Source organism: Microtus oregoni, unplaced genomic scaffold, assembly GCF_018167655.1.
Source record: "Microtus oregoni isolate MIOR12 unplaced genomic scaffold, Mior012 000004F_ref0000308, whole genome shotgun sequence".
Classification (NCBI taxonomy): Eukaryota; Metazoa; Chordata; class Mammalia; order Rodentia; family Cricetidae; genus Microtus; species Microtus oregoni.
In genome coordinates this window covers 19145128-19155146 of record NW_024543063.1, presented here as the reverse complement: position 1 = coordinate 19155146, position 10019 = coordinate 19145128, and the positions used below count along the sequence as shown (strand labels likewise).

Sequence of the window (10019 nt, the reverse complement as noted above, 5' to 3'; positions counted from 1 at the left end):
AAAATTCCAAAAATACCAGTGATGAGCACAAGGGGGCAACTCCCTGCCTCTCAAGATCACTCTCAAGGTCATAATCAGGTAGTTCCTGAAACACAGTATTCCCAAAATACCAATGATAATCACAAGGGGGAAACTCCCCGTTTCTCAAGATTAGTCTCAAGATTACAATCTAACTTTATCTTCAGCTAGTTCCTGAAACTGACCTGGCTAATCCTAGATTTCCGATTCTTTTCTCCCTGCTTAGATTTTTGGCTCTATTTTTTCCTGCTGGGGGGGGGGGAGTCTGGATTTATCCAGGTCTTTCACTCCCACTGAATTAGTGATTTTTTTTCCCTGCTGTGACACAGACTACCAGATAAAAAGCAACTGAAGGAAGGGAAGGATTACTTGGCTTATGGTTTGTGAGCGCACAGCCTAGTTCTAGGGCGGTACTTCGGTTTATGGACCTTTAAACTTACTATCTGTGTCCTCCAGCCAAAACCCACTAGGAATACGCATGGGATCTCTGTGAGTTCGAGACCAGCCTGGTCTACAAGAGCTAGTTCCAGGACAGGCTCCAAAACCACAGAGAAACCCTGTCTCGAAAAACCAAAAAACAAACAAACAAACAAAAAACAAAAACAAAAAAAAAAAACCCAAGTGAGGTTGGCAGAAGGTGCCTCATGGTAAGGGAGTCATTGGGCATCTGGGTAAACGGAGTCAGAAAAGGGCAACGGTAGGATGGATACAGGTCGCTGTTAGATTTGGGGAAGGTTTAAGGAAAGAGAGTTTTCCTCTGAACAGGAAGTTGGCAGGAAGGGGGACGGGTCACAACATTGTTTATTCTCACATCTTAACTAGATGGATCAAGACTATCTGAAGGAGAAAGCTGTAATTGGAGGAAAAGTAGTGATCACCTTCTCCCGGACAGGAGTGTTCAGCACTGTAGTTCGCACAACGTTAATGGTCATCAAGCAGAATTATGCTGTATCTTTCTTTAACCGGCGCATGCTATGAGCACTCAGATGATGGTATCAGGCCCAGCACCCAGGTTAGGGCTGCTTGTGTTTTTCTCATAGCTATGGCACGTTAAGCACAGAGTGGTCTTTCTGTGGTTCAGTTTTGAGACAAAAACATTCATCATCTCCAGTACTGAGTTAATCCGTGTAAAGAAAACCGGGATGCGTTCACCATCCAATGCCATCTACAGCAGCTCAAATATTCTAAGATGCACCAATTTCTCACTTTTTAACATGCCTACAAACGGGGTGTGTCTGACTTTCAAACAATGGCTTCTTAGGATAAAAGCAGTGTGGTGTTGTTTGAGGGGCAGGTGCCTAAGGTCTGCTACTGCTCAGCTGAATCTGTTTCCGGGAGAATGATTTGGCTTTTTAACGTTCGTCAAAGTCCTGGCTTTTCTGGGGTTCTCTCCCAGGTCACAGAACTACGTCTGCGCGGCTTTCCCAGGCAATACGGGAAGCTGCGGCGGCGCTCGCGAGCTTACGGCGGCGTGGCGCACACGCGGCCCGGTTGCCCCAAGCAACCGGCGCGTCCCCGCCCGGCGGTCAGCTGATGGGCCGCCCGCGGGGGAGGCCGCGGCGCTAACATGGCGGCCGAGATCCACTCCAGGCCGCAGAGCAGCCGCCCGGTGCTGCTGAGCAAGATCGAGGGACACCAGGACGCCGTCACGGCCGCGCTGCTCATCCCCAAGGAGGACGGCGTGATCACCGCTAGCGAGGACAGGTAGGGTCCGGGAGCGCGCGGGGGCCAGGGCGCGAAGTGGGGGCGGCCACGAGGCGTGGGGACCGTGGGGGTCCGCGGCTCTGCCTCCCCTCCTGTGGTCACCCCGGGTCGAGCGGCCACCGGTCTCTCCCGCGTCTCTGCACTCCGCAGAGAACCCGGTGCCGCCAGGCGGTTCTGTCTTACTCCTCCAGTCCGGGGACCGCTCCCCCGCCGCGCGCCTTTACTCCTGGGAACCCCAAACGTGCTCCTTTAGCCCCGACCTGCCCCTAGCGCTCTTTCAGTCTAGGACCTGGTTCCACAGCGGCCCCCTCTATCACGGGACCCCGACCCACAGAACCTTTCCATCCCGGGACCCCGTCCTACAGCACCCCCTAGGGCCACTATACACACCCACAGCTCTTCTCTAGTCGGATCTGTCTCACTGTTCCCCTCCAGCCCGGGAGGGACCTGAGCCCCAGGGCCCATCCAGCTCATCGCCCCTCCATCCTGGGACCCCGCCTCACAGGGCCTCTCCAGCCCAAGAGTTCAGGACCCCTCCAGATTGCTCCCCTTTGCTCCCCCTACCAGGCCTCCCGTCCTGTCTTCCCAGTGCGCCCCTGCAACTCTGGGACGCCAGTGGTCATGGTCTTCTAGCCCAGCCTTTGCTCCACTCCCCATCCCCCTGCCGCCCAAACCCTGTCCCTTGGTGCTGCTCCAACCTCAGACCTTTGCCTCCTGTGTCTTCCTGATGGGAGGTTCACCGGGTGCTTCAGAGTTTCTGGATTCTCCTGGGCCCGTTCCAAGTCCCAGAGCTCTAGTGGCTGATTACATTGGAACCTGGTGCGGGTGTTTATTCTTTAAACGAACTCCAGGGACCAACTTCCAGTTTGTTTGAAGTTGAGGTGGGGGGGGTGGTTACCATTTAATGTTCTTTTTAACCTCAGCTGCTAGAACTATCTGAACCCATAATTGACCAAATGGTTTTCAATTTTTAAATAAAAACTATTCATTCTTTAAAAAGAAGACACACTTATTTTAAAAGGAAAATGTATTTACAAGTAATATTATTGACGAGTGATTTATCTCCAAAAGTAAGAAGTAATATCATTTATCATAGGGCTAAAACAATCTGTGTTACCAGCGTTCTTGTGTTTTGCCGGTCACCCTACTTTGGAAAAGATTCATTTGCTCTAGTGATTTCATTTTATCCAAGAGGGAACTGAAGCCCCAGAGGTGTAACTAGTTTCTCCGAGTCAAGGAGAAGCAGAGGAAGCCAGGAATGGAACCCAGGGCTTGTCTTCTGGCCTCAGGTGTTCAGGGCACTGTCAAGTGCCTGGAGAAATCGCCCTTGCTTTACAAGTGTAGCAAGTTTGGAACCTGAAAGGTTTAAACCACAGTTGAGGGAACCGGTTTCCATAGTCTTAAGCAGCGATGGGCCCAAACTGGAAGGGCTTTGGCGAGAATATTCTCCTGTTCTCTGAAAGCTGGAGGCAGAGGCCAGCTTTTTGTCCTTACACCTTTAGAAGTGAGTGAATTTGAGGGCCTGCTCTTAGAGGGAAAAGGAAACTTGATGCCCCTAGCTCCTACTGGACCTTTCTGTTTGGCTTTTGAATGAGCTTAGTTAAGGCTTTCCCGCAGGCAGTGAGCTATTTTCCCTCCAGTTTGCTTGCAGCTGACCTTACGGGACTGGACTGGTAGGATCCCATGAAACAGAAATGGTGTCGGGAGAGTGGGAACATGGGGTGAGAGAGAAGGGGATGTACAAGGCAAAGGGCAGAATAATGGTATTTACATGATACAAACAGGAGTGCAGACAACAGTTTATTAAAGTCAGCAGGCTTTATTCAGTGAAATATTTTATTTGTGATTCATGCATGTTGGTTAAATTGCCGAATATCTGAGATTACTTGGGTAGGAACGGTGCTAATAAAGATTTTATGGAAAGTGATTACTAAGCTCCTCTGGGACTCAGATGTTCAGAGGAGTCTTGATCAGCTCATTTTTTTTTTAACCTCCTGCTTTTCAACTGCTCTGCAGGATTCAGGCAAATGACTAGACCACCAAGGAGCTGGCTTGCTACTGAAGGTTTCTGATGTGTATGTTAAGCCTTTTTGTAGGTACCACAATTCATTCATTCATTCATTCCATTCAGGAATACTGTACCTAAGTCCTGGGGATAAGAGAAGGATCAAAAGCCACTGTACCTATACTCATATAACTTCTGATTTATTGCTCTTTATGGCCCTTGACTCATCGAAGTCCAGTTTACGTATGTCTAAGGACTTAGAATCTTGGCTTCCCGTATTCATCTAAGAATACGTCAGACATGCCTGTTCATTCGTCTCTACCGTAACTGTAAAGTCAGCTGACATTAAAATAGCTCTTTCCAAGTGCCGAGTGGCTTACTGAGGACGTGGCCCTTCGTACTCCGCTCCCCAGATGCTGGAGACATAGAAGGAGGAAACTTGGCCTGGGTTCAAGAACCATCCTTAGGAGAGGGCCTCATGGATGAAGGAGTGGTTTGTTGAAGGGAGGATGCATATCCTGGTTCCCAGCAGGGCGAAAGGACAGAAGGGAGTGTGAAGTGGTAGTGAGATGTTTTATAGTGACCAGAGCAGAAGGTGTATGGGAGGCCGTGGCAGGAAAGGGCTGTGTCCAGTTTGGGAAAAGAATTTTGGTGTGACTCTTAGGAACTGGATTTTATTTTGCATGCAGGGACAGACTCTAAAGTGGAGTTCAAAACAAGCAAATTGCGTGATTGAGATTTTTTTCTTTCGAAATGGCAATAGTTAACCTTTAGAAAGTCCCTTCTATACAATGCAAAATTGGGCTGTGTATGTGTGTGGGTATGTGTATCATCAACCTAAGCTCATATTCCTTATGAGAACAGTGCAGTCCATTTCTCTGATCAACAGTTCCAAAACACAATACCCTTTCAAAGTCAGAAGTGCCTGTGTATGGAAGTTTTCTCAAAGCACATTCGCTTGCAATCTTTCTTTATCTCATGCAGTGTGAATATTTGTCTGTTTTACTGCTTAAGCAGCAGAGGTAAGGATGCTTTGTCAGGTCCTGCCAAGAGTATTCTGGAACATAAGGTAATAGAACATACCATATTCTGATGGCCATGTGACAGGCAGGTCAGAAAACCGAGGCACCAGCCACCCTTAAGTAATCACCAAGACTGCAAAGCTACTGAGTAATGGGGCTGAGACCTGAATCCAGTTCTGCCCCTTCCAGCCCAAGTTCTTCCTGTAATCTACCTCTGTGCATTAGAAGAAACCAAGTCCAGGCTGTATCAGTCAGCGATGTACTACACCAACAGCAAATGCAAAAGGACAGGATTCACCTTCTGCCTTGATCAGTGAGCCTTCCTTTTTACTACTTTTCAGGATTTAAAAAAAACGGCTTATACCTTTTTAGCGCAACTTTGCAACTTGTGCCTTAATGCTCACAAAGTAACGTTGTGTAGACCTCTGTGTGGTATCTATTAGTGTGTGTAAATAATGCGTGCATAAACGTGCATGAATGCATGTCACTGTGTGCCTGTGGCAGACAGGCTGAGCTTTCTCAACACCCGGTTTTTACTCAGGAGTTCCTGTAACCCATGCTAGCCTTGAATATACTGTGCAGCTCAGCGTGGTCTTGAACTCCTAATTCTCCTGCCTCCACCCCTTATTGCTAGGGCTGTGGTCATGTATTTTTTATTTTTGAGACAGGGCCCCACTGCATAGCTCAGGCTGGCCCAGAACAGCCCCCCTGAGTACAGGGATTGTAGGTGTGTACTGCCCCAAATCTGCTTAGGAAAGTAACTTTGAATATTTATAGCAGGATCCAGCTGAAGTTAATTTATTACATAAAAGCCACAGAGAACGAGGATGTCCTGAAAGGAAAAGCTAAAGAATCAAGGGGCTTCCTAAAGTCAGGGCCCACTTTTCCAAAGTCTGTGCCAGGAGTTCCACCATCAGTGCTGGCCCCCGGGGAACACTGGAAACTGTCTGTATTCACTTTGGGTTGCAAGGCAAAAGATACTTTGGTATATGGGGCTGTGCCAGGCCCACAGCTCAGCATCCTTCAATGCCAGGGTGACTGCTCAACATCCTGTGGTACACAAGAGCCCAGTCACGAGTCTTTCTGCTCTAGAGAGAGTGGCTCTCAAACTTGAGTGTTTGCTGGAACACTCTTGTGAACTAGTGACTCCTGAGCCTCACCCTTGGAGATTCTGGTGAGGAAGTTGACCTGGTGGGTGTGGGGGCCGGAGAGAGCTAGCATTTCTGGCAAGTCTCTGAGGGATGCTGCGAATCCAAGGACCACACTCAAAGCACTCGTGCGGTGCAAGAAAGGGGGGGGGGTTATGCATCAGTCATCAGAGAAGAATGCGCTTCACCCCCCCCCTTTAAAAATTGTTTTTAAATTTTGTGTACGTGTGGATCTGTTCACTGGGCACAGGTGCCCTTGCAGCTCAGAAGACGGTGCTGGAATCCATGCTGCCGGAGCTACTCTGGGAACCAAACTCAGGTCCTTGGTGTATGCTCTTAACTGTCGAGCCATCCCCCTAGCCCTCCTCCTCTTTCTCAGCAGGGAGAGTATATTTCTCTGGAACTATTTTACAGATACTTATATCCTAACAAATGCCCTGTCACTGTGACAGAATACCTGACATGGGGGCTGGAGAGATGGCTCAGAGGTTGAGTACTGACTGTTGAAATAAGAGCGGCGGGGCTACGTTCCTGGCACCCGGCTGCCCGCACGGCTAGCTTTATACCCGAAATAATTACACGGAAACTGTATTCTTTTAAACACTGCCTGGCCCATTAGTTTCAACCTCTTATTGGCTAGCTCTTACATATTGATCTAACCCATTTCTAATAATCTCTGTAACACCATGAGGTGTCTTACCAGGGAGGATCTTAACCTGCGTCTGTGTCCGGTGGGAGAATCATGGCGACTCTGACTTGGCTTCTTTCTCCCAGCATTCTGTTGTTTACTCCGCCTATCTAAATTCTACCCTATCAGAGGGCCAAGCAGTTTCTTTATTAATTAACCAATGAAAGCAGCAGATAAGATACAAGACCAACCTCCATCAACTGACTATTGTTCCAGAGGTCCTGAATTCAATTCCCAGCGACCACATGGTGGCTCACAGCCATCTATAATGAGATCTGGTGCCCTCTTCTGGCATGCAAGCATCCGTTGCGGACAGGAAGCTAAAACAGAGCAAGGGCTAGGGTCCCAATATACTCTTCAAGGGTCCACCTCCAACTCCAGTTGCTTCCTCCACCTACATCCTAAGGTTTCCCCAGCCTCTAATAACATCCCTGGTTGGGGTCTAAGCCTTTTAGCACGTATTTTTGGGGACATTTAAGATACTAAACTATGAGCTGGGGAGTGTGTAGGAGTGTTTGCTCTGCAAACATGAGGATCTGAGTTCAAATCTCTAACACCCACATAAGAAGCCAGGTATGACTGTGTGTTCCTCTAACTCCTAGTTGGGGCACACAGACAGGTGGGTCGTGCACACTCACATGTCTACACCACACACACACACACACACACACACACACACACAAGCATACATAACACTTACCTCCTTTCGAATAAAATCAGACTAACATAGCAGCTGAATATAATCTATCCTCAGAAGACTATTATTAAGTCAATGTGGATAATAAGGCTTAATTGGGGTCCGAAACTTTCAAACTAAGAATTATTTGAGCAGTGAGTCAGTAAAGTAACTGTCTTCCTGTTGAGGAAATTAAACAAAGACCTCCATCAAATGATGCTCAGTGCTAAATTTAAGAATTGGAGTCAGAGATATAGAAAGACAATTATCACATGTACTCACTCTTACGTGGTTTTTAAACATAAAGCAAAAAAAAAAAAAACAAGCCTACAAATCACAAACCCAGAGAAACTACACAATAATGGGGACCCTAAGAGAGACTTACATAGATCTAATCTACTAGGGAAGTAGGAAAAGACAAGATCTCCTGAGTAAATTGGGAGCATGGGGACCAGGGGAGAGGGTTGAAGGGGAGGGGAGAGGCAGGGAGGGGAGCAGAGAAAAAAGATAAGCTCAATGAAATTAGTTTTTTAAAAAAAAGGAAAAAGAAAGCTGGAGTCCCAGCAGTTTCTCTGGAGGGGGAGGCCACTGGAAGCTGAGATTGCCTGTAGGGCAGAGCTGAATTGGTGAGGCAGGGGGCTGGTTCCCTAGCAGGAGGCTGTTTCTGACCTCTGCTAGGATGGCACAGAAATGTAGTCAGATGGTCACACAAGAAGTTTTCAAAGCAGGGAACTCTTGTTACAAAGCTTTCTTAGTGAAGTGAGGGCTGCAGACCCGCTGTCTTCACTTTTTTTTTTTTTTAATTTTTTATTTTCGAGACAGGGTTTCTCCGTAGCTTTTTGGTTCCTGTCCTGGAACTAGCTCTTTTAGACCAGGCTGGCCTCGAACTCACAGAGATACGCCTGCCTCTGCCTCCCGAGTGCTGGGATTTAAGGCGTGCACCACCACCGCCCGGCCGTCTTCACTTTTGACAAGGTTGGAGATGAACCTTGTCTGCTATTGCACCCACGGCCTGCAAGCCCAATATTGATTTCTGCAGGAATCTCGGTATTCTTTGGCTTAAGTCAAACAGTGACAGATCTGTGTTTTCAGGTGCTATGTGTGATTTTAGAAAAAGAAAAAACCCAAAAAGCCCTCAAATGAAACAAACCCAAAACCCAACTTTTATATATTTTTGTAGCATTTTCCCTTTTTCTTCCACTAGCCCTTTTAGTATATTTGCCTCTTAAACACTTTGCTTGAGATAGAGTCTCATGGAGCCCAGGCTGGCCTTTGGCTCACCATGTAGCTGAGGAACCTGTTCTCTCCTGGGATTACAGGCATGTGCCACCAAGCCAGGTTTATGCCGTGCTGGGGAACAAACCCAAGGTTTTGAGCACGTTTGGCCAAGAACTCTACCAACTGAGCTATGTCTCCAAACGGTTTTTGAATACTTATAAGCATATTAAGACAGTTTGTAGGGAAATTTATATATTTCCTTATTGTTTATGGGAACTGACTCTAAACCTGTGTTGTTGTTGTTTTTAAAGTAAAATGCCTAAAAGGAAAGTGTGTAACAGCTGGAAGCTGTTCATTTGTCCAGGGTGTTAGCGACTGTATCTTGATTGTCATTCAAGGCCTAGAAGTAGATTCTTTAGTCTGTGGTATAAAATAAACTGAAGAGGGCAGGAAGAGAGCGAGGCAGTGAGTGCGAGGACTCTCCCGTGCCAGAACGACCCCTCACTGGGACTATCGTTTCTTTTTATAGTGTAATTAAGAACAGAGGCTCCAGAGATAAGTGCTAGAGTTTGGTTCTAAGTCACGTGACTTTAGACAAGCTACTTAACCTCTTTGCATCATGGTCTTCTCAGCTGCAAAGCGTGGATGTAGTAGGATCTACCTCATGGGGTTTTATGAAGCGCTGACAGATTGATGACATAGATGGAAGACACCTAGAATGGAGCCTGGCACCGGGCTAGCAGTTGTGAGTTCCTATTTATCTCCCTTTTTGTCAACAAAGCTCAAAACATTTCTGCCCTGTGTGGGCAAGTGTGTGTTATGCGTGCTTGTGTGTATAGATAAAGTAAAAAAAAAATTCCCTGCCCTAAATAAGGCACTAGCATTTGGAAGTCAATTGCAAATTTTTCTTAAACTTTTACAACTGACTTTGCGTCATGGCTTTTCTTTATTTCCTTATTTGGTCAGTTACAAGTCATTTCAGTCATATTCGTGTCCCACATAGATCTTTCCCCTGTGGTGGCAGAGAACCCTAAGATCAGGTCCTTTGACACACTAGTAGGACTCACACCATACATACAGCCATGGCATATTGTAGTCACAGGGCGCAGCATAAATCAAGCACATGCAGGGAAGACACCAGGCCAAGCTTCTGAGAGTCCTCCCAAGTAACCATGGAGTCACACAAGATGTGCTGAATTCCCCTTGTTGAATTATGTGACCCACCCCCCCCATGTTCAGTACTGTTTATCAGGGGAATTCAGTGGAGACAGTATGCCAAGTGTTTATGGGGGGGCACCCTCTCGTTAGCATGTACCAGCATTCCAGAGTCTGGAAAAGAAAGACAAGTGTGAAGCATCAGCCATGAGCTTTGTACAAACATGAAACAGGGTGAGCCCTTCTTCTGAGTTTGGTCTGAGACACCAGCTGAGGGCCAGCCTTGAAGGCAGGATGGCTGCCTCGGGCCTGACTCTGCTGGGAGTGCCTGTCCATGTTCACCCTCAAGGTTGTCCTCATCTCTTAACCGCTATTAAACCTTGAT

General features: G+C 47.3%; 1 protein-coding gene across 1 annotated transcript in view; it reads left to right on the top strand.

The window, feature by feature from the left end:
- The first annotated feature begins 1535 nt into the window (after positions 1 to 1535).
- The window catches only part of Wdfy1 (WD repeat and FYVE domain containing 1), a 56146-nt gene continuing 47662 nt past the window's right edge, over positions 1536 to 10019 (top strand). The window contains exon 1 of the mRNA XM_041650375.1: positions 1536 to 1722. Within this exon, the coding sequence (XP_041506309.1) occupies positions 1586 to 1722 (137 nt within the window). The 5' untranslated portion in view covers positions 1536 to 1585. The remainder of the gene's footprint in view (positions 1723 to 10019) is intronic.